General features: G+C 34.7%; 1 protein-coding gene across 1 annotated transcript in view; it reads left to right on the plus strand.

Moving 5' to 3' along the window:
* Positions 1-21,937: 21,937 nt before the first annotated feature.
* The window catches only part of DCDC1 (doublecortin domain containing 1), an 82,580-nt gene continuing 79,298 nt past the window's right edge, over positions 21,938-25,219 (plus strand). Inside the window, exon 1 of the mRNA XM_012649548.1 lies at positions 21,938-22,101. Within this exon, the coding sequence (XP_012505002.1) occupies positions 21,938-22,101 (164 nt within the window). The remainder of the gene's footprint in view (positions 22,102-25,219) is intronic.

Below are 25,219 nucleotides of genomic sequence, written 5' to 3' on the forward strand. Positions count from 1 at the left end.
AATTTTGTATAAATTCTAATGGATATGAATAGATCAACATATTTAGAAGAAGTATAACTTTATTAATAAGACTCATCTTTTGTTATAAGAAAGTAAATTCATGATTTAATTCATCATTAGAAAAATAGAAAACATAATTAGTAGCATGTTATCCTTGTTACTCACATATTGTTTTAAAATAAAATGTAACTGCACTGTATAACCATGAAAAAATTTCTGATTTTGTTTATTTTCCTTGCTTCTTTAAAATTAAAGTTAATGTCATTATTATAGATTTTTAAATACTAAGTATCTCATATAGAAAGGTAGAATTGATAAAGGCATATAAAATTTGATGTGATCATTTAAAGAAATGATTTGTTTTCTCTCCTAAAATTACTTGAGGTAATATTATGAGATATTTTAGTGTTGGTTAATATCTTCAAAAATTTCAAAATAATTAATGTTATTACACAGACTTTAATATTATATTCAATTTCAGTAGTTGAATACAATTTTTATATGATGATAACATTGTTTAAGATGAATAAAGCATTACAACTTCAACAGTTCAAATCCACAAGAGATATGAAGGTAAAAATCATATTTTAAAATATATTCTTCACTTAGCATCAGGATTACTATAGTACTATTTTTTATGACTTACGTCAGTTTACTAGTAATAAACACATTTAGCATTTCAGCTTCTTCTTACAACCTTTCAGTTTAATCATTTAGAGACTGATGAAAAACAAGTCTTGTATGCTAAGGGATTTCTGCAATGATGGATTAAATGCCAAAATAATGAAACCACACATCTTAAAAAATATACTGAAGAATAGATGTTTTCTGATGAATTTCCACAAAATATCATATTTTAAAAATATTTTAAGCAATTCGTCTAGTATTACTTTTTAATCTATTGTGGGAGCACCATGAGTCTAGTCTTTTGTAGCTCATTAGCAATTTCTTTAATGAGTTTTTTGGTGTGATAGATAGTTAAAGTAACAGACAAATGACAGATTGTTTGCCTTTAATGATTTCCCTGTTTCAAGCCCATTACAAAGCAATTAGAAATCTGACAGCATTTTCACTCTGCATTACTGATCATCTAAAGTGATGAGGAATGAGAGGTGATGAATATTAATTGTATATTTTCATATGATTATCATAAATTATTACCTTGTCTGATGTGCTGCAGGTGAAGCAGGAGCATTAGAGAAAGGCAGTCAGATATATTAATTTGAAAGACTATATGGTTTTTAAAAAAATCTTTGTACTGTAAATCCTGGTCTGCAATGTTAGTCTCCTATGAATATTAAACTTATATTCATATCCATTATACAATTCACTATGAATATTAAATGAATTATTTTTAGTTTTAGTCTATATTTGGGGCAACTTAAATAAGTTTTCTTATTTGAATACAAGAACAGGAAAGATTATTCCATAGTTCAATGTACATATATTTAAGTTTAGGATCTTAAAAATATAATTGAGAAAGTGAAATATCAGTGAATTTTGTTAATATATGTATTACATATATATATATATATACACATATGTCGATGTAATAATCAGATATATCAGTGCAGAGAAAGATACACTTAGAAATAGATCTTATGTCAGTCTTGGGTTAAAGTCGGGTAATCCTGCAAAAGAAGAAGAGGTAAGCTGAGAATGTAACCAGATGTAGAGTGAGAGTTTTCTAGGCCCTCTATAAGAGATCTTATGGTCTTAGCTCACAATATATCCTGGTTTCCTAGTTTCTTGCTTCAGGTAGATGAGACTAAGCCTGTCATCAGGATGCAACTACTATTTTTACAACATTTGCTCCTGCCTTGGACTTGGAACAAATGTTGGTCCAGAAACTGTTAATAGATACAGTAATAGTATTCGGTACAGTAAGAATTGGCAAACGTCAGGCATTTGAAATGATTAGAATATATTTGGACTAATTTTACCAAAGTAAATTAGTTTACATTTTAGTATCTCTCTAATTGAAGGTATTAATTGGTAATCAATACATACTGCGTTGAGTTGAATTTCAGTGTACTAATGAGACCTTCATTGAGTCCTGTCTTTTGGACCTTTTTGCTGTAGTTTGCTCTGTGGAATACCATCTCTTACAGATACATCCATCTTGGATCCATCTTTATGGATCTTTATTTATAAAGAAGGTCATATCTGTATGGTAATAGATTATAAGTCAATAAAATGGATATTTTACATGCTGTATTGAAACGATTCTTCTTATTTTATACGCAATTTTGTGTCTTCCCTATTTATATATATTTAAAGTAAAAGTGCTAGGCCTTCACAAATGAATTTTTTTTTGTGTTCTAGAAAGTTGAGGAGAACTATCTGAAATTCACCACATATTTATTCAGGGAAAAGTTACATATCATAATGAAAAAGCAAATTATCAGTAAAATGGATTGAGTCTCTAGAATTTAGTAGCCCAATTTAATAATCTTTTTACTGGCTAAGCTTCCCAACCATATTACTTACTTTCTCTGTCTGATGACTTCCCAAGATTTTGTTTCTAACGTACCACCAACACCGTGTTATAGCTACGTTAGTTTCCCCTTATCAGCAGTTTCAGTTAACTGTGGTCAACTGCGGTCCCAAAATAGGTAAGTACAGTAAAATGAGATATTTTGAGACAGAGATCACAGTTCACATAACTTTATTAGAGTATATAGTTATAATTGTTTCATTTTATTATTAGTTGTTAATCTCTTACTGTGCCTAATTTATAAATTAAACTTGATCATAGGTATGCATGTATAGGGAAAAAACATATATAGGATTCAGTACTATACTGTATGCAGTTTGAGGCATCCACTGGGGATCTTGAAACATATTCCTCGAAGACAAGGGGAAGTCAATACTACTGTATTTGACTTTTGGCCAGAGTTTGCACTTCTTTCTTTAGAGGAATTGATTTGGAAAATTTACATGTTTTTTTCTATGACAGAGAATGACTGTTAATACCTCAGTATACAGGACGGCATTGTTAGCAAATCACTGTTAACAGCTGAGGAAACAAACATGTCTAAATTGTAAATTGTAAATAACTGCATATTCTCTGATTCCAATGAGTCTCTGGAATATTCTACCATGTCTAAAAAGTTTCCCTTGGGCAGTGCAGGAGGCAGACCTAAATACAAAACTGGGGACTAACTTTTATAATTAACAAGCGCTTTCACATATTTTCTCATTTGATGAGGTAGGTAAGGCAGATACCATTACCATACCCAAGGACATAAGACTGGGAAGGGACAGAGGCAAGATTCAAACCCAAGTCAGCTGATTCCAAATCACTTGCATTTTCTGTCACATTACCTTAGCTCCCATATGTGAAAGCTCTTTTATTAAATGGCTAAAATTTTAGAGATAGAAGGACTTTAGAGTTCCCCCTTTTATCAGTATCCCTCACTCCCATTTTTTAGACAGATAGGGAAAATGAACAGAAGAGAGTTTAGGATTAACCCCAGGTCTACCCCCAAACTAGGACTAGGGCTGGGCAAGGTGGCTTACACCTGTACTCCTAGCACTTTGGGAGGCCCAGGAGGATCACTTGAGACCAGGAGTTTGAGACCCTATCTCTACAAAAAATAGAAAAATTAGCTGTGTGGGTGGCTCATGCTTATAGTTCCAGATACTTGGGAGACTGAGCTGCGTGGATCCCAGGAGTTTGAGGTTGCAATGAGCTATGATGATGCCACTGCACTGTAGCCCAGGCAACAGAGCTGAGACCCTGTCTCAAAAAAAACCAAAATCTATGACCAGAACTCTAGAACTTCTTGGCCCAGTTCCAGTGGTTTTCGCATTAAAATGTACTACTTTCATGTTTCCTGAAGCTATAGGACCATTTTCTTTAGTTGTATTTTCTTCAGTTACTAAAATAAATAAATTATTGATTATTGATTACAGTTTGGGTTGGTAAATACAAATAATCTCCCCTTGCTGTTCTTCTTAGTTATAAAAACTTTTTTTAGTTATAAAATGGAGACAGTTGTACCCAGCATAACTTTTTCATAATGTATCTCCCCTAAACATTCTGGAATGTTCTACAGAAAGAGTGAAAGAAAAGAGTGTGACTCACTTGTGTTGAAAGAGCTGAAGATAGAGAGGTTGGGGGTAGTTACTCATCCCCATTTTCTTCTAGGTCCACCAGTACAAATAGTGCCTTAGGGGTACTCTTCCCTTTCTATCCTGGGAGCATCCCTGATTGATTATTTCTGTGGTATTTAGGCTTAGAAAGATAGTTAAAATCAAACAATAATTCAATAACCAAGCCTTTTCTTTCTAAGATATCTAAATTATTATTTTAAATGATAACAGAGGTTGAGAAAATAGGGATATTAATTACATAACATTGAACAACAATTCTTCTGGTCCGATGGACAGCACAGTTCAACATAGTGTTGGCTCTTGCCTGATTCTCTAATACAAGCCAAATGTTTGATTTCCTTTCCCCACTGGAGTCTCTTTTCCAGCATAGTCATGCTTCTAACCCCCTTGTGTACTCCGCCAGCTGGTCTTATGACACAGAGATTTCTTTCCTTGAAAATTGGGTTTATCTCTTGACCCTACACCCTGATCTTCTTTATGTTATCTCCCTTCCCTAACCAAATAACAGTTCTTCTTCACACTTTTTAAGTTTCAGGTGTTTTTATCAGCACTTATATTTTAAATTCCACTTCAATGCTTACTACCCTTTCTAGCCGTAGAAGATCTTTTTAATTCATTCACAAAGTGTTCACTCATTTCCTCTCAAAATTTCTACCTAAATTGGGTTTATATCTTGTTCCAGTGCAGTATCACTTAGTTGAATTAACAAATCATTTAAGATATGTAGGGAAAAGAGAGGTCAATAGTTGGAAAGAAAACTAAGGGAATACATTTTTTAAATTTCAGAGATTTCAGGGACCTGATTTGATGGAGCTAAAAGATAAAGGAAGCCAAGATTCCTATCAGTCATCAGTAAAGACATTGACTCAGTTCTGAAACAGATCCTCAAAAGAGAGGAGATATGTCAGTGGCTTTTGTTCTAGTATTAAAGCCACTTTTTAAAGTCCTTTCTTCCTAAATCATTTTTCCCTATCCTACTGAATTAGAAAATGGAATAAAAAGGTTTACAACATTGAAATAGATTACACTGTTCACTTCTCACTTGATAATATGACCTGTCATTCTATCATAGAAGGATACTAAGTTCATCTGGCATATTTGGCTCTTCAGATACTATATTGGTTGTTTTCTAGTATTTTATATGCTTCTAGGTGTTACTAATTGATTGCTTAATTTGTTATTGCATGTTCCCAGGTTAAACTAAGCTGTCTAATTACCAAAATCATTTTCCCCTTGCTTTAAAGATAGGTATGTTTTCCCTTTTCCAGTCTCCAGTGACATTTTTCTATCATTTTGAGATGGTGAAAGCAGAGAGGAATAGTTAAAAGGAGTGGGAGGGAAGAGGAATAAAAAGGCATTAATTTTTCCTTTTGCAGTAGTTACATTGTCATTGTGACCTATTCTGTTCTACGTTGACACTTATAAATATTTGACTAATATTTTAGTTCATTTTTGAACTTTTTAAATTTTAAATTAACTATCCTCTCAAGAAAAAAGCTTACAGGCCTGTAATCCTAGCACTTTGGGAGGCCAAGACGGGAGGATTGCTTGAGGTCAGACTTTTGAGACCAGCCTGAGCAACATAGCAAGACCCCATCTCTACAAAAAAATCAGCCAGACATGGTGGTGCAAGCCTGCAGTCCCAGCTTCTTTGGAGTCTGAGGCAGAAGGATCACTTGAGCCCAAGAGCTTGAGGTAGCAGTGAGCTATGATGATGCTACTGCACTCTAGCCCAGGCAACAGAGCAAGATCTTGTCTCAAAAAAAAAAAAAAAGCTTACAATGTAGTTCTTAGAGACTGAATATCTAATTCCATAACCCTCAGTCACAGACATTTCTATTTATAGTAGGCTCTGCAAACTGAAGAATTTACTTGCTATTATTCAATAGTCAAAGGAGGGTGGGTTACTTAGTATAGTGCCTCATCATGTCAAGCAGTTCACCATGCTTAATCTGTTCATGATTGGAAGTTTAGCATTGCTGATTCGTGGGTGTTGGGATTATAATCAAAGAATTTCAAGTAAATATCAGACATCAGACTTGAATCTATAAATTATCTTTAAGAATAAGGCATTTAAAAATTATTACCTGAAGCTATAACTAACAGTTTGATTTTGTGGAAATCACCAGGTTCTGACAGAGATGTTTCTGTACTCTGAAAAATAGTGAAGATAGTGGGCCAGATTGTTTAAGCATTGTGACCAGTCTTATATATAATAAATGTTTTGTGTTTATTGTCTACATGTGGTTTGTTATCAAGTGGAAATCATTTTATATTAAAATTAATGCAGGTATTTTATCAAGTAAAATGGAAATTTCACTTTGGAATATTTAAGATAAAGCATTATATTCCAAAGAAATGTCCTATTTGTGGCGGGTCACTTCAGGCTATGCTGCTGGATAACTCAGATAGGAAAAGGTCACTCTTTGCAGCCACCTGGGTGAACAATTTTGCAAAGTACTGGATTCTAATTTATGTTGCTTCTAACTGAATCAAGAAGACTTTGTCAAGATTGTGAAAATTGTGAAGAGGTGGCCATCACCTCAGTTTACACATCAAATTTACTGAAGTTGGAAAATTCAAAATGGAAATTATAACTATTGTCAAATAAATAATACATTAAACATGTACAAGTTTGTAAGTACATATGAATGTGTGTGTGTATATTATAATGCATAGAAAATGAGACAGAAGACTGAGACCTTAAATTTATGTGTCCGGGAACACAGTGTGACTAAAATAGACATTCTAACTGTATTTCCCAACTGGCAAAATGAAAACAAATCCACAAGGTTGACTTAAACCTGATCTAATCTAAAAGCCAAATGGCAGCGAGGACCGTTTCTTCCTCACTCTTAGAGGGCTGCATAATCTTTTGCCTTTCATTTTGGGTCATCTCAGATTCTGAGTATTTTTTTAAAAAATATTAAAGATAGCTGAATGTAGACTAGGCACAGTGGCTCACACCTATAATCCTAGCACTCTGGGAGGCTGAGGCAGGAGGATCACTTGAGCTCAGGAGTTTGAGACCAGCCTGAGCAAGAGCGAGACCCCGTCTCTACTAAAAAATAGAAAAATTAGCCAGGCATCATGGTGCATGCTTGTAATCCCAGCTACTTGGGAGGCTGAGGCAGGAGGATCACTTGAGCCCAGGAATTTGAGGTTGCTGTGAGCTAGGCTGATGCCATGACACTCTACTTAGGGCAACAGAGTGCGCCTCTGTCTCAAAAATAAATAAATAAATAAACAAACAAATCAATAAAGATAGCTGAATGTTGGTATACAATTTTAGGTGGATGTAAGATTCCTCCCAGGATTTATTGAGCTAGTCATGTTATTATTAAATGATCTCTCAAGTTAGTTTAAAAAGCTGATGTTTGGAAATTGAGCTGTACATTGTAGATAAGAAATTGTCATACTTTCCTAATATATGGAATATTATGACTAGTTAAATTATAATGTTGTGTGTGTTGAAATTTTAATACAATAGCTGAAAGCTCTTATTTTGCTATAGTATCTAACTATGAGTTCATTGAGGGCTATGCTTTTTTGCTATTTTTCTTTTTTAAAGAGACAGGGTCTCACTGCATTGCCCAGGCTGAAGTGCAGTGGCACGATCATAACTCACTGCAAACTGGAATGCCTGCACAGCAACCTAGAAGGCCCGGCCTCAAGTGATCCCCCTTCTTCAGCCTCCTGAGTAGCTGAGACTACAGGCGCATGCTACCACACTCCTCTAATATTTTTTATTTTTTATAGAGATGGGGTCTTGCGATGTTGCCCAGGCTGATCTTGAACTCCTGGGCTCAAGCAGTCCTCCCGCCTCAGCCTGCCAAACTGCTGGGATTACAGGCATGAGCCGCTGCACCCAGCCTGCCATAGTATTTTTATCATGTTCATGTTGAATCCAGTTATGTTTGAACTTAATTGTTTATTTTTCACATTGGGGAATCCATGCTCAATAAAAACATAATGATAATTATTTCTATCATTTAAATAAATAAATGATTCCTCTTCAATAAAAGTAAATAGGATCATATATATGTGTGATAAGGATGTTTCTAATTGTTTTTCCTCTTGCAGACTAGTCAATCCTTAGCCATTACAGCACATGGTCTCTTTATCAGGGAGTGAGCACAAGGTGAGCCCTGGAACACTGTTTTATCATCTCACATTTGGCATCCTCCCTAGATGGTGATCTTTTAACATTTTTAAATTTTACCTGAGGAGAATATTGCATAATAGTTGTTGAAACAAATTGGAAGTACAAATTTATGTAATCAGATTTGAAGAATTTGTTTTCTAATAATGGTTGAGCAACTTTGGTGTTCTGTTTTGCTTGGCTTACAAGTACCTTTTAATAGATTTCAAACTTCACATGATGGCTTATAGAATTGCTTCCCTCTTCAGCCCTATAAAATACATATTAAGCCCTTTAAACTGTAAGTATAAAATTCAGAAGACTATCAGTATAAGTAGTGTGTTGTTAGGATACCTGTAAATAGGAAGATTGTATTTTAATAAGGGAAGAGGAAAAAGGAAAGAACTCTTTGAACTCTAATTTAGCACATTGGTATAAAGATTTTCAGATTATTTATTCAAATAGTAGCTCCTGGATTAGCATTAAACTTCTTCTGCTTCTTTGTGATCAACAGGGTTTTCAGCTTTTCAAGGTCAAGAGTTGCACTTAATGCATGTGAATAATAAACTTACGCAAAATAAAAAGGAATTTCATGCTTGGGAGGAAAAGAAGTTTATGTGCTTTTACCCTTACTTAGAGAATGCTGTCCATTAAAGTAATATAGACTGAAAGGACTTTTTCCTTGCCTTCATTTTAGAAAATTGACTTAAAAAAACCTCAAAATTTCCCATATAACATTTAAAAACTTTTATAAGCCTGCTCAATTGCTATATGATAATCTTTTATTTCTAAAGAATTACGTTTCTCTCTCTAAAAGGGGAGCTAAAGCAAGAGTTGAATAATCTTTTACCTATAAAATATGCATATTTATGAAAAAAGTGGATACATTTGAAAAATTACATGTATTTTTATGTTCCTATTTACTTGTCACCATGGCAACCACCACACTGCCTAGTATTTATGTTGTCTAAGATTTAGAGCACCTTTCCAAAGAAATAAATATGTCAGAACCATGTATTGTATTTACTTTAGTGTTTAGAAAAATATTTATTCTAATGCATATTTTTGAAGAAAAATAGCAATAAATAATGTAAACTTCGGCCTGGCTTAAATGGTACCTTTTCCTACAGAATGTTTTTAAAATCCAAATAATTATAATTATTCTCTTTTCCTTGTTATAAAAATCAGAATAATGAATAGAAGTAATGAATTTTTAAAACTCATGAGTTAATCTTGAAATGTATTATAGTCTCTTGATTTTTCCTATTTTTATGACTTACTATTTTGAGTCACGAAAAATTTCTGAAAATATGAAACACGAACACTTAAGACCAAATATTTAATCCTAGCTACATAGATCAGAAAATGTGAGTTTACATTTCTGATTAAAGATGATTTTTAACATCGATGAACAAAAGACTTCTATTTTGTATTTAAATGAATGACATGGTTGTTATTATTTTTCTTAGTTTAATTATTTAAATCATTTTCTGACATGTGTGATACATAAATAGAATTTTTTTAGTGTTAAACATCAGAATGGAAATTGTGAAGCATAAAATCAGACATGTTTCGTGTCACGTATTACCTGTTAAGAAAAACTGCAACACAGCATTTAAGTACAACAGAACAGTGAGCATATTGTCCCTGATACTTGTAAACAGGATGGGTCTACAGTTTCACAGTTTATGTTGACAGTATCTTTGTGGGAAATGTAATTATCAAATGAATTATAACATATCTTAGCATTAAGATTATTAATGGTAATTTTAATTGCCTTTTTCAAGATAATTGGATATTTTCTCATAAGTATATGGGAAAGGGGGCATTGGGCTAATTAGATATCTTGAACTTAGTTATCCTTAAAATATCTAGAAATTTAACATATACATTCTATATATTAGGAATTTCTTCTTTTAATTAAATGTTTTTCTAAATAGAAGTAAAATAATTTATAATCCATAAAATCTCACTGATTATTGCTTGATATTCCCTCCTTGAGTAGTGATCGATATAATTAAAAATTTGAATAATGGTAATTTTAAAAATTAAATGTTCACTACCAGTTATTCTAAAAATTGGCAAAGTTAAGAAATAATATTTTACTGTACTCATGGGTGCTGTTAGATGGGCTTTCAGATGATATTTCATATAGTTTTAGAAATTGATCAATTTCCAAAAAGTAATTTAATTTGAAGATACACATCAACCCCCTTAAAATTATTCATACACTTTGATCTAGGAATTCAACTTCTAGAACTTAAGAAACTATTCAATGGTATGGATAAAGGTGTATATATGAGAACCATGACTTTATTTACAACAAGAAGCATTTGGAACAACTAACAAGGATATTAAATAATAAAAATGTATGTTCTCAACAAATGTTTAATAACAGAGGAATATTCTCATTAAGTGAACACAGCTATATATAAACTATATGTTTAATATGGTCACACCTTTGTTTAAAGAAAAGGCTATAAAATTATAGATGAAAGTCTAAAAACAAAAAAATAATGGTGGCTAATTCCAAGGATAGGAGATTATAAGACATTTTTAAATATATGTTTCTAATCTTAATATGGGCATTTCTGTAATAACTCCAGTTATCATCATTCAAATAGTTTTTAATAAGACAAATTAATTAAAATTATGTTTACATTCATTATAATGACAATTCAACCAATGGAGGAACAATATTGTCTTGTTCAACATTGAATCAATAATATTTTTTTTTTAAATCTGGAAATGTTTGGTACTCAGTGAATAATTTGTTGATTGAATGGATAGATGATAGGGTCAGGAATTAACATTGTGGCAAAGTGGTTTTAGGGAAAACACATTTGAAGGGCCACAAAGATACCTCGTTTATGTTTTTTTTAATGTATGTATATTTTTGAGACAGAGTGTTGCTCTGTCACCCTGGCTGGAGTGCAGTGGCATCATCATAGCTCACTGCAACCTCAAACTCCTCCTGCCTCACCCTCCCGAGTAGCTCGGACTATAGTCACCTGCCACCATGCCCAGCTAATTTTTTTGTACTTTTGGTAGAGACAGGGTCTCACTCTTGTTCAGGCTGATCTCAAACTCTTGACCTCAAGGGATCCTCTTGCCTTGGCTTCCTAGAGAGCTAGGATTATAGGAGTGAACCACCGCGCCAGGCCAGTGTTTAAGTACCTTGATTTGTGTATCATATCAATAGATGACAGTATAATAAAGTGGTAAGAATATGTAAGAACTGCTTTGCTAACCATAGTCTGGTAGCATAGAATAAGGCAAAACCCGGGTAGCTAGATTTATCCCAGGACATTTAATTTCTACAGTTGTTCAATTATAGCTATTAAAACATCATTGAAATTCCAACAGGAAAAATAACTTATCTGAGAGCCTGAAACTGCAGTCCTTAACCTCCTTACTCCCCCCACCCTCCAATTAACTATTATTTTCATAAAATACCTGAAGGTCCAACCATGGGTTATAATGGCTTTCACTGTGGTGTGGAGATGTTTCAGCATTGGTGGAAATTAAGTGGCAATTAAATAAGTGAGGCCACTTGGTGGTAGGAAATATTGTATTCTGCTGCTAGGATGCTGCATTAGTCTTCAAGGGACAGCTGTACACTCTGGCTTGAGGGAATATGGCCAGGAACCCTACCTAAGGGTTTCCCATTGCATTGCTTGGGACTGGCCTTTGGGAGGTAACTTCTGATTCTTTTCCAATCAAATATGTACTAGCTATCTGTGCTGGGAGCTGGAGAACAGAGACCTGTCTTTAAAGATGATGACAATCCCATAATTCTTGTCTTCACTTGTGCCTTTCTTCTACATGCATGCTTTCTTCTGCTCTATGTTATCTCCATCCCACTAAAAGATACCATATAATGTGAGTTTGAATATTCAATTCTGCTTTAGAAGACAAGAAAACAAATGGGATGATGAAATTTGTAAGAAATCTTGAGTGTAAATAGGAAATAATCTAGCTACACCCCATAGTTTATGAGATATAGGTGAAACTCATGGGATGTGTTAAGTATAGGTATAAGTAATCAAGTAGCTTGAGAAAGAAAAGCAGCATTCAGAAGATGTATTAAATACACATAGTAAGCAAGTTAGTAACCTATAAAACTTGCCAAAACAAATAGAATAAATGGACTAGGATGGAAAAAATAAGTGTTTATTTATTCAATAGAAAGGTAGAAGGACTAAGTTATGATCCTGCCACTTCTAGGCTGACAGCTGTGTCATGCCACCTACTTATGACATCCAGTATGTTCCCATATTGGCCCACACCACTGTGCCCAAGAAATGCAAATAAAACCCATAGCTCTTCACCAAATTAATTGGCAAGCTACATCTTTAGTCAGGTATGCCTGCCCCTTTGTCTCTCCCATTAGCAAGTATGTGCCATTGACCCCTGGCAGCTTCTATATGGGCCACATGGCTCAAATCTCAATTCTGGTCCTCATATAACATCACCCATGGGAAAGGCTGAGGTGGCATAGAGAGAGAGAGAGAGCAGAGCCTGTGAATATCATCATGTAACCCAGGATACAGATAGTGTGGTCTTGCCACTCACACCCTATCCTAAGGATGTCAACCTATTTTATTGCTTTCCCCTTGCATATAAATGTGTTTTTAATTTATTTAGTAAATTGTATGACTTGAACATTTTAATTTTGTCTGTGAGCCCTTTGGGTTATCTTATCTTGCCTGGTAATGTACTTGGCGGCTACCATTACATGAAGGTAATTTTTGACTTGACAGTATGCTTTACTTTGAACTTTACTAATCCTCCTTCACAATCTGAGATTTTGAACTAATGCATCCACTATCTGGTTTAGGGAACTAGAGCAAAGTATAAAAGGAATGTTAAATTATGGCGATTCTATAGCAATCTTAAATACCTGGTCCACTCTGAAGGAATTATGAGAACTTGTCTTTTACCTCTGAAATGGGCCCTTCCTCTAGGCTAACTCAGAAAAGCTAAGAAAATTCTAGTTTACCTGGGGAAGAGGATTAGGAGGGTGTGTGTCACCTCTGTCCTACTTGAATTCTCTTCTTACAGATGAGATGCTTATTGTCCAGAACAGTGACCTTCAAATATTTTTGCTCATGTACTCTGTAATAGAATTTTGAAAAAGACTCTCTTACACATTTTAAATTGACATTTAAAATTTCTCATAATATGTGTAAATAGTTGGAAAAAATGTGGTTTCTGGTATCTATGAATGTTGACATTTAAAACTATTACATCGGTCTTTTAAATGTATCTAATAAAATATAAATTATGTATGATTTGTTAAAAAAACATTTTATTAACGAACAATTCGAACACATACAAAAGGAAAAATAGTAAAACAAACCTTCATGTACTCATTACCGAAGTTAAGCAACCATCAACTTTCTGCAGTTCTTACCTATACTTTCTCCCCTTTTTCTCTTAGAGTATTTTTTTTTTTTTTTTTGAGACAGGGTCTCACTGTGTTGCCTGGGCTAGAGTGCCATGGCGTCATCCTAGTTCACAGCAACCTCAAACTCCTGGGCTCAAGCGATCCTCCTGCCTCAGCCTCCCGAGTAGCTGGGACTACAGGCATGCACCACCATGCCCAGCTAATTTTTTCTATATATTTTTAGTTGTCCAATTAATTTCTCTCTAATTTTAGTAGAGACAGGGTCTCACTCTTGCTCAGGCTGGTTTCGAACTCCTGAGCTCAAACAATCCGCCCGCCTTGGCCTCCCAGAGAGCTAGGATTACAGGCATGAGCCACCGTGCCCGGCCTCTCTTAGAGTATTTTAAAGCAAACTCCAATCATATTTTACTAACAAATACTTTGGTTTGTATCTCTAATAGATAAGATATATTATAACAGTACCATTTGTTCATACTCAATAAAATCATTTCATTAATATCAAGTAGTACCAAGTTCATGTTCAGGTGTCACCAGTTGTCTCAAAAATGTATGTCTTAAGAAAGTTGGTTTGTTCAAATTAGGATCTAAATAAAGATTATGCATTGCCTTTGGTTTATAACATTCTTAAGATTCTCCGTTTGTAACATTTCTCCCTGCTCTATTCCCTGCCATGTCATTTAACCTGTTTCTCTACCTTCCATATTTCTCATAACCAGAAATCAGATCTAGAAACTTGATTAGATTCGGTGTTTATGGTGAGGATGCTTCATAGGTAGTCCTGTGTTTATAATTCCTATGTAATTACATAAGGAAAAACAATTTCTGGTTGTCCTATTTTAGTGGCATTAATATGGATCAATAGTATAGGGGATATCGGTCAGGCTCATCTGTTATAAATATCCCATTGCCCTTTTATTTATTGATGACAGATGTTATCTGGGTCCATGATGTCATTAGGGTTTGTGCAATGGTGATTTTTATTCCATCTACATTTATTAGCTGTGATTCTTCTATAAAGAAGAATTTTCTCTCATCATCTATTTGTTTATCCTGAATTATACCTGATTCAGGAAAGCAGGACAAGTACTTTTTTTTCCCAGAACAGTAAGTTGGTGCCCCAGCAATCTCCAAAGGTGAATGATGAGATTAATAAAGTTTTAAAATTTTATTCCAGTATTATTAGATACTCATGGTGTTTCAATCCTTTACATTTATTTTTCTATGTTTAGAATGTCCCATTTTGGGGCAGTGGAATTTTCTTCAGGTTGGCTCCTGTGTGCTTTTGACATGCCCCACCTGAAAGAGGGTGTATTTGTCAGAGTTCTCCAGAAAAACAGAACCAAAAGGAGGGTATGAACATGTGCAGACACTCACACATTTCTATTTATCTGTGTGTGTATGTTTATCTATCTATCTATCTATCTATCTATCTATCTATCTATCTATCATCTATTGTTCCTTGTTTTTAAGCATAACAAGATGTCATACATTCACTGGTTCATTCCTGGCCCCAGACATGAATACTATAGTGATTTAAAAACACTAAAAACATTAACAAGCTCTTCTTCAACAGTTGTAAATTTTACATCCTTTCTTTTTCTCTTTAAATTTGCATTTTTATTCCATTTCTTCCATAGAATTTTATCTTTTAAATATATTGGAAAAAAAATATATTGGACGATCTTTTATAGGCCACTCTGTCATACATAACATGTTGTTATTTGACTAAGGTTTTAAAAAATGTCCCATGACCATAAGGTTATAAGTGTTGAAAAATTACTTCAGGACTGAGTTTTTATTATATTTATTAGTAGCATAAAATTATTGAAATCAGCTTGAATATATTATCATTTTTGATACTTACTAAACATGAAAAGAAAATTTATGAGAAGTAATATTGATATGGATTGTTGAGGGTACACTTATAATTTCTTGATTAAAGGAATGGTGGAAATGTCCTTTGGCTTGAGGTCCTGGACTGGGCATAAAAGGTATGCCTTTGTTTTATAAAATGAGAAATGGAGACTGTCCAAGGATAAACTCTAGTTAGGACAGGCAGCTCCTTGGGCAGATGTACTTCAGAAAAGCATGTATGTGGAAGGCAAGGATCTGGAAATTGATTTCCTTAAAACTGTCCACACTTGCATGCTCCTTGGAAAGTCTTCACAAACTGTTATTGGTACTTAGTGCCCCAACTTGAAAACCCCCAAGACTGTGCTCTTCGATAGCTGATACATGGTACCAAACATATCAAACTCATGAGGTGGGTACTATTCTTATCCCCATACTACAGACGAAGACACTGAAACACAAAAAGGTTATGCGACTTGTCCAAAGTGACACAGCTAGTAAGTGGGCAGCAAGGAGGCAAACCCAGGCACTGTGGCTCCAGAGTCCAGACTCATAACCACTATGTACTCGAATTCCTTTTGTAAAAAAGGATGAAAGAGCAGATCTAGAGGTTGGACATGAGAGGGGAGCACATATTCATGCAAAATTGTTAAGAAAGTGGACATAAAGAAAAATAGTGGTTTTTCAGTGTGTCAATGAATAAACTATTCATATGTTAATAAAATATAAGGCAATGCCTTTATCTGTATTCTGTTAAAATACCATAGTATTTAGTGTCCATCAAATTAAAATTAACACATTTTTTTTCTTTAATTTCTAATGAACAATTGGTTATCATTTCATTAATAATGTGTGGGATGTTATCTTCTGAAACCCTACTGTATTTTGCATATTCTACTTAACCTGTGAATATGTTCTACTTTTAGTGAGGATGACTGTTTTTATAGTAACAGTACAGAAGAAATATGCATTTAATAATGGTAATGATTTCACATTTACATAACTCATTCCACTAAAAGCATACTGAAACTATTTTACAGAAAGAAAGACAGACCATACCCATCAGTAAGTGATTACCTCTTTTACTGAAAAATTAGGATTATAATCATGCATAAATAAAAAGTAAAACTATTGCTATATTTCAACAGTTATTTTCGAATAGTTGGATGCAAATTTTATTTTTTAATAATTGGATTTTATAATAAACACATCAGGGCAGTCAATGGATTTTGTTGTACAATGTGATTTACTCTGTAATCATATAATTTTGTCTTGCTATACACAGCTGGATTTTCACTTTTAAGCATTCCCCAATTAGGAAAAACTCAACCTATGAAAGAATTCAATAATAAATGATTGTTAAGCATGCCTTAGAAGAGAACCTTAGCTCTCCTATTATGAGAAGCTTAAAGAGGCAGGAGGAGTATTAATGCCAACAGTCCTTTAGTCTCCAATGGAAATACCGGAGGAGTGCTGGGCAGAGCACCCTTATTTAATATTACACTCGATCTTAGCCAAAAGGCTGAGAAGCGATAATATTAAAATTTCTTTTATTAAACAATGTTGAGAGAAATACCTTTTCTTACTTGATATAGATTCAGAGTCACCTAACATTTATTGAATGTTTACCATGTGCTAAGCACTATGCCAAATGCTTTCACTTTCACCATTTTATTTAATCCTCATAACCATGTGAATAACCCTGCTTTGCAGATGAGAAGACTGAGGCTCAGAAAGGTTGTGATGCTCAAGGTCACTTAGCTAGACAGTGCTAGAAAAAGACATGATCATTCTTTTATGTACCATATATGTGAATTTCTCCATAATACTTACGGCTATAAGTTAAATTTCTTTTATTCTTTCATATGCTTAATTAGCAGCAAGCGTAGCATCATATTCTTTAAACTTCCTATTTCCTGTAGATTATCTAAGGACTTTAGGGGTTAATTGTAGTTCAACAAGTCCTTCAGCTGCCCTCTCCCAAATGAGGAAGAGCCCTGGCATCAGTCAGTTTGTCTGTTGGTGCTGCCGATATTATTGGTTGTGCTGCTGTTGCCATAGTTTCTTGCTGACCCATATCACCACTATTGTCTCCATTGCATGCATCATCTGACTGGCTCTATTGGTCCTTGCTTCAGGAAAGTCTTTCTAGCTCCAATTCCAGCTCAGCCTTGCAGCTGGCATGGCCTCTGAAAGAGGGTATATTAGTTAGGGTTCTCCAGAGAAGTAGAACCAAAAGGATGTGTGTGTATGTGTGTGATAGATTGCATAACAATGTTTCAGTTAGTGATGGACCACATATACAATGGTGGTCCCATAAGATTATAGTGGAGTTAAAAATTCCCATCACCTAGTGATGTCATAGCGGTTGTAATGTTGTGGCAAAATGCATTACTTTTTCTTTGTTTAGACATGTGTCTTATGATTGTTACAATTGCCTGTAGTATTCAGTACAGTAAAATGCTGTGCAGATTTGTAGCCTATCAGGGGTGGGTAACCTGTGGCCTCAAGGCCACATGTAGCCTTCTAAATCCCTAAGTTCACCTCCTTGACTGAATCCAAACTTCACAGAACAAATCCCTTTATTCTATAAAATTTGGATTCAGTCAAAAGGCCACACTCACAGATCCAGAAGGCCACATGTGGCCCTAAGACCATAGGTTCTCCACCCCTTGTAGGTGTGTAGTAGGCTAAACTATCTGGGTTTATGTATGCATACTCTATGATGTTCACACTATGAAATCACCTAATGGCACGTTTCTCAGAATGTGTTCCTGTCATTAAGTGATGCATGACAGTATATACATTTGTGTGTGTGTGTGTATGTAGAGAGAGAGAGAGAGAGAGAGAGAGAGAGAGAGAGAGAGATTTAAGAATTGGCTTAAGGGATTGTGGAGGTTAGGTGAGTCCAAAATCTGACAGGGGAGGCTGGCAGGTGAGAGGCTTAGGGAAGAGTTGCAGTTCAACCCCTAAGATAGTCTGCTGTCAGAATTCCTTCTTACTCAGCCTTTGTACCATTAACCTTTAATTGATTGGATGAGGCCTACCCAGATGATATAGGGTAAACTGCTTCATTCAAAGTCTACCCACCCATTTAAATGTTGATCTCATCCAAAAAACACCTTCGCAGATAACACTCAGATCAAATATCTGGTCACCATGGCCCAGTCAAGTTAGCACATAAAATTAACCATCATGGAGGATAATTCAATTTCTTCAGTGCTGTACTCAGTTAGAGTGCCCTTCACTGGGTCCCCCAGATCACAGCTCATATTGCCTGACCTTTCAAATCTACCTCTCTCTCTCCCTTCCTCCCCCATCCCCCCTCTTTCCTTCTCTCTTACACACACACATATACCCCAGCCATGTTTCTCCAAGATCTCACTGCCCCAGAGTAGTTGTGCTGAGGTAGAGTTGTCTACTGCAGACCAAATCTTGTTAACCTTTTTTATATCCTGGGAAATCCAGAATGTAACTTAAAAGCCTATTAGGCCCAGATTTTGAAAAGGCAAAAAGGTCCATGTATCATCTCCGAATAAAGAAAGAACAGACCTCTGAAATAGGAAAGCCTGCTCACCGTTGGGAATAGAGCTAGTGAGGAGGAAGTGCCTTTCATCCTTTCTTGGAGAGTAAATAAATAAATATCTTCACGTCAAGACACAAACAGAGACTTTTTGGTACCTTCTTTAAGAAGTAGCAAACAATAAAATAAATCTTTGGTAGGTCCTATGCATCCATATGCAACTATAGCGATATAGAGTAGTACTTTCTCATGTAAAAAGGAGGCTATTGATATACAGATAGGTGACCATACATCTTGATTTGCCTGGGACAGACTGTTTGGCATGGTGACTTATTTTTTTTTTAATTCCCTGACTATGCCTCAACAGAAAGGTGATTCCTTTGAGGTCTTCTAATATAATAAGCTTGGGTGGGCAGGCAGCAACCTTAATCTGATCTTTGACAACTGGGCCAGTTTTATTGTGTGACAAAGATAAATTGACATAGCCATTGGCTTAATAAAAAGGACTTTATTTAGCTCTCAAAAAAAAAATGAAAGAAAGAAAAGAATTCTTAAAGGAAAATATTTTTAAAAGGCTTGGAGTCACAGTCTTTTCTTCTACAGCTACTACTTTAGTGTGGTACTTTTAATGGTTTCAGTTTGGGATACAGAAATAGTTGAAATTTTCAACCCTGAAAGGCCCCAAGCCCCAAATTACTGGATTCTGAGTTAAATTTAGATTTCAAGCCATCCTAGTGTTTTCCCCATATCCCTACTCTAAGTTAATACCACGTATTTTAGGTTCTAAAAACAACTTAGTTCAAGAGAGTGTCAGGTGTTTTAGGACTATGTTTAACTACACGTAACAAAGGCCCAAATTAATACTGTTTTGGACAAGCTAAAAGTTTATTTCTCATGTGAAAGTCTAGTAGCAAGTAGTCCAGGGTTGGTATGATACTCATATTGTCAGAGATTCACACTCTTATCCTCCCTGGGTCCTGGCTTTCATCCTTAGCATCACGTCAAAGTTAAAGATGACCAATCCAGAGCTAGCCATTTTCTTCATTCTAGGTAGCAGAAAGAAGGAAAAAGAAGGGTAGACTCACTTTCATGTATCATTTCCATTAATATGCCATTGGCCAGGACATGTTCATATGGTCCTACTCAATTACAAGAAAGACTGGGAAATTTAGTCTTTATTTTTGGCAGCCATATGCCTCAGTTAAAAATCAAGGATTCTAGTCTTATAGAAGAAAGAAGGAATATATATTGGCAGACAATTGGCTGCTACAGTTTATGCAAGTATTAGAAAATAATATATGGACAAATCAGAACATTGCAATGCAGGCATTTGATACATTCTTAACAAAGTAGCCAAAATTATCTTTTAAAAAAATCATACTGCTTCATGCTCCAAACATTCCAAGGGCTTTCTAAGTCTTTCAAAGCCTAATAATGTCCCACAGAGCCCTATGTTTTCTTCACCTCCTCCATTGCCTTTCTAACCTCATCCCAACTACATTCCCCCTTGATCATCAGTTCATTTACTTTTGCTCTTCTTCACACTTGCCGGATATATTTCACCTTAGGGCCTTCTGGATATCTACCTCCCTGGGTATCTACATAGCTAACTCCCTTTCCCCTTCCAAGTCTTTGCCCAGATGCTACAACCTCAATGAGGTCTATGCTGACAACCCTATTTAAAGTTGCAATTCCCTCCACCCTTATACTCCCATCTACCTTTCCCTCATCATTTTTTTCCCCATAGCATTTATCACCTTTTAACATCTATACAATTTACTTGTTTATTGTTTATTATCTGATCCCTCTAAAATGTAAGTTGCACAGGGCACAATCTTTTTCTTCTTTGTTCACTGAAGCATTCTAAGTGCCTAGAACAATGCTAGGTACAATGAAGGTAATCTAATAAGTAATTTGTGAATAAACGAATGCTTTTATTTCAGAACAACAGAAAAAAGGTAAAAGTAATATTTTTATTACTTTAAAAGTAGTATCTTTTCCTTAGTCCTGGTATGTTTTCATACCTTGGGATTCCTCCTTGTTGTTTTAGTGGGCTACATCAGTGATGAGACCTTGTAGCTATTTCAGCATGTGAGAGCATGATTACATCCTGGAAAGGGTCCTATTGATTACATGCTTTGACATTATTTCTTATGGGCACATTGGTTTGGTCTTAACAAATTTTAGGTTGTCTGTATGTATTATTCAAGATTTCTAGATTGCAAATAAGAGAATCTCAATTCAAAGTAGCTTAAGCAGAAGAAAGGAAACTGTTGGCTCATGTACCTAGGAAACTTGAGAGATGTGGTTGTTTTTAATAGCTGGTTTCAGGGACTGAAATGTCATCATCAGAAATCTCACTTTCTGTCTCTTGTGTCTGCTTTCATCTCTTTTGGCCTCATTCTTAATGATAGAGGTTTATATTCTTCTTAAAGCTAGCCATGCCAGCAAATAGAGCACTACTTTCTCTTCTTCATCTGAACTCTGGTTTACCAGTCTTTGTGTCTGGGAATAGGGCACTTTGATTGACATGCCTTGGGACACTCCTTTCCCTGTCTGGAAGTCCAGGCCACGTAATTGACAGTCCCATCAGAATCCAGAGGAAGGTAAGTTCCAAAAAAGAAGAGATGACAAAGGACAGACCAAAAAAAAGTGTTGTGCTTTTTCAGTAATGTATTTCACACGTAAATTTGCTTATATAAGTGGTGTTGTAGCAAACAGCAAAAATTAAAATATTTTGTAACAAATTAGCATTTTTTCTTTCTTAAACAGGATTATACCAATTATAGACTTAGATTCGTATTTTTTCTTCCTTTAGGCTCTCATCTCTGTTAATTTCTAATGGATTTTACATTTTAAATTAAATAACATTCTTTATCATTCATAGATGAAAATGGCAAAACTAGAAGCAGAAGATCACAGAGAAGCACTATTTCAGTCTTCTTTATCCCCCTTGACAAAAGTAATGGAGGTATCACAGCAAAGCAACCCTAAAGGTACCTTGGATGGGAATACTGTGGACCCAATTTGCAAATATGTTTTGAATGATTTACCAAGGTAAGAATATTATTTCAGCAGCTTAAACTGAATTCTGAAGGGGATAAACATGCTTATAAAAAGGTGTCTATGTAAAAGTTCATTCAGTATTTTGTGGTGATGATGTAAATAATAACTTGGAGATGTGATGGGCTACAAAGGTCATTCTGGGGTAAAGCCCTTCAATTTTTCCTACCTTATGGGAAGAAAAAAAGATAGATGATACAATAAACATAAATTATCCCTTGGGTCTGACTTGAACAGATAGAATAATAATAATAATGGCAGGTAATATTTGCTATGTGCCAGTCACCATGCTTAGTACTTAATGTACATCATGTCAATTTTGTTCTCAAAACAACCTTGGGAGGAATATAAAGCAGATAGTATTTTAAATATCTCCATTTTACCTATGAGGGAACAAAGACCTAGAGATGATTATTAACTTGACTAAACTCACACCGCTAATATATAGAGAAGGTGGGGGAGTTTGAACCCAAATGGATCTAACTCCACAGCACTTTATCAGAAGTATAAAGCAGAGGGCACAAGGGTATTTTTCCTGTTTTTTCTATGGTAGAAAGTGAAAGAACTAAAAGGTGTATGTCAGATGTTGATAAACTATTGGCTGGCTAAATGTGATGCCATAGTCTTTATGTTAGCTAGAAAACTGAGACCACAGAAATTATTCATAAATTAGAGATCATGTTAATCTCCTTATAGAAATGCTAGGTCATTCTTATTTTCTAGAACGGTTTGAGTGTTTGCTTTTTTTGAGTGTATGTGTGTCACTAGATTAAGATAAAAGTGAACTTAGACTTTCAGCTAATCTTTTTTTTTGCCTTATTCTTCTCATTTATAAATATATGTTAGCAATGTATGAGATCCTTTACACAGTGTACTAACTACATGGCCAAATAATTTTTTTAAAATGAGTACTCTGTATATTCTATTGTAAGGACATAATTCCTCATATTAATGCTCTTCCTAATAATACAATGAAAACATTTCTAAATAGGATTTTAAAGTATTCCCTTATATAAATGCCAATTCTAATATAGTATGTATTTGCACATACTTTTACTGCCTTTGGAATTTATTTTTTCCCATTTTCTACTTCAAAATGATATTATATTTACCTTTTATTGTAACTTTTTCATGTGCATTTTTAGCTACTTTATTTTTTCTAGTAGAGCTAAATGTACTTTCACTTGTTCAGTTTCTGCTTTTTTCTTTTTTTGTTCTTTGATTCTGAGTCTCTTTAACTCTGGCTTTATTTGTCCTTTTTATTATCTGTCAGTCTTTCTTCTCCTGTGATGCTTTCCTACAGCCTGTTTTTTAATAGTTGTTGTTTCAATGTGCTTCTTCTGTTTCTTTGTTTGAATCCTAACTTCTTTTCTGTCACTATTGCCTGTTACCATCAACTTTGATTATCATGTACCTAGAAAATGAAGTAACCCTTTTCTTGGCAATTGAATGGAAATTTGTAGACAATGCCCAAAGGTCTTTTACCATCATGAAAAAGAAAATGATGAGTTTCAACTTGAAAGGGGTCAAGTTCATAAAGGCTAATGTTAATCTAAGATTCATTGGTATTAATATGATTATCAGAGAGAGGCAATTTTCTCTATGAGTAAAGACGTTTTTCCCCCAGATTGAGGTTAAAACTTCTCTTGTTTCATTCTTGTTTTCCTTGCCACCTTTCTTTTACCATCTTTGTGGTCTTTTTATGAAAAATAATTATTAAAATATAGTGAATTTGTTTTTCCTTTACTTACATCACAGAGGTGGTGCTTTTCTTCACTAATTAACACATTGTACTTTTTACAAAATATGCTCACATATATAAAGTCCATTCAAAATAGCCATACAATGACCAATCACTTTATTTTCACGTTATTACCTGATGCTATTCATTTAACTTTTGTTATATTTCTATTATTTGCACTTCTTTTCTCTCTTTCTTATGTTTTTTCCATGTGTGTCCCCCCGCTGTCACTTCATGCTGAATTTGCTTGTAACAGAGTGAAAACTACTGTACCAGGATGCCACTCCCACAAGAAAACTAACACCAATATTGTAGATGTATTCATCACATTGTGCCACTTGCAGGGGTGGGGAACCTACGTCCTTAAGGCGAAATGTGGCCTTCTAGGTCCTTAATTGCAGCCTTTTGACTAACTCTAAATTTTGCAGAACAAATCCTTTTACTGAAAGGGGTGCAGCAGAGAAAGATGAAGCTTTTCTTGTCTCCTTTGGTGCCTAAAAAGAAGAATCTTGAAATCAGAAGTCCACAGTTCCCCACCCCTCTAGCCTCATTCCTGTGGCTATTTCCAGGAGAGCAGCACAACAGGAAACCTTTCATACCCAGCTGTATTCCGATATATTGCCAGGTGACCCAGAACAGGGCATCAGCCTTTGAGCCATGGATAGCACACCAATTATTTATTAGTAACAGGTATCCAGGGGCAGTTTCACTATGTCCATAGAAGGTACCTCCAAATGCTGAAATAACAAATTCCAAATTATAATTGCATTTTAAAATTAAGAGAATGTAAACAATTTCTCTTTATATCCCACATATAAAATATATTTTTAGTGATTTTTAGCCAGTGATCATCTGAGGAATGTAATTTCATGATTTTTATAATGAAAGTTACAATATTTTTTATCCTGCTGACAGCTCAGAGTATTACCAACTCTTACAGTTCCCTGAGGAGGCAAATTACTTTTAGTACATAAATGAAGACAAATCAGTTTTTAAAAAGTGAATGCCAACAGTTTTTTGTTATAGATTATCTAGGCTGTTTTTTTCACAGACAAATCTTGCTTTCAAGGATACTAACAGCACCTAATCTATTCAGTCACTTTTTTACGTTAAAACTTATATTGGGTATTTGTACTTGTAAAGACTTTTAGACTCTTTTTGAAATATAAACATTTGGCTATATTGCCTTTTCTAGGGACATTTTAAGTCTAGTAACTTCGTCATTCCAAAGACGAGCTTGGATTCTTACCATGGAATGGGTGGCAGAAGGGAGTTAGAGGAAGGCAGCAATAGTGAATGAAGAAAAGCAACACTTCACTGTTTTAGACCTCTGTTGCACTGATTACACTTTCTCCAGTTCTTAATTTTTTT

Source organism: Propithecus coquereli, unplaced genomic scaffold, assembly GCF_000956105.1.
Source record: "Propithecus coquereli isolate 6110/MARCELLA unplaced genomic scaffold, Pcoq_1.0 Scaffold30, whole genome shotgun sequence".
Classification (NCBI taxonomy): domain Eukaryota; kingdom Metazoa; phylum Chordata; class Mammalia; order Primates; family Indriidae; genus Propithecus; species Propithecus coquereli.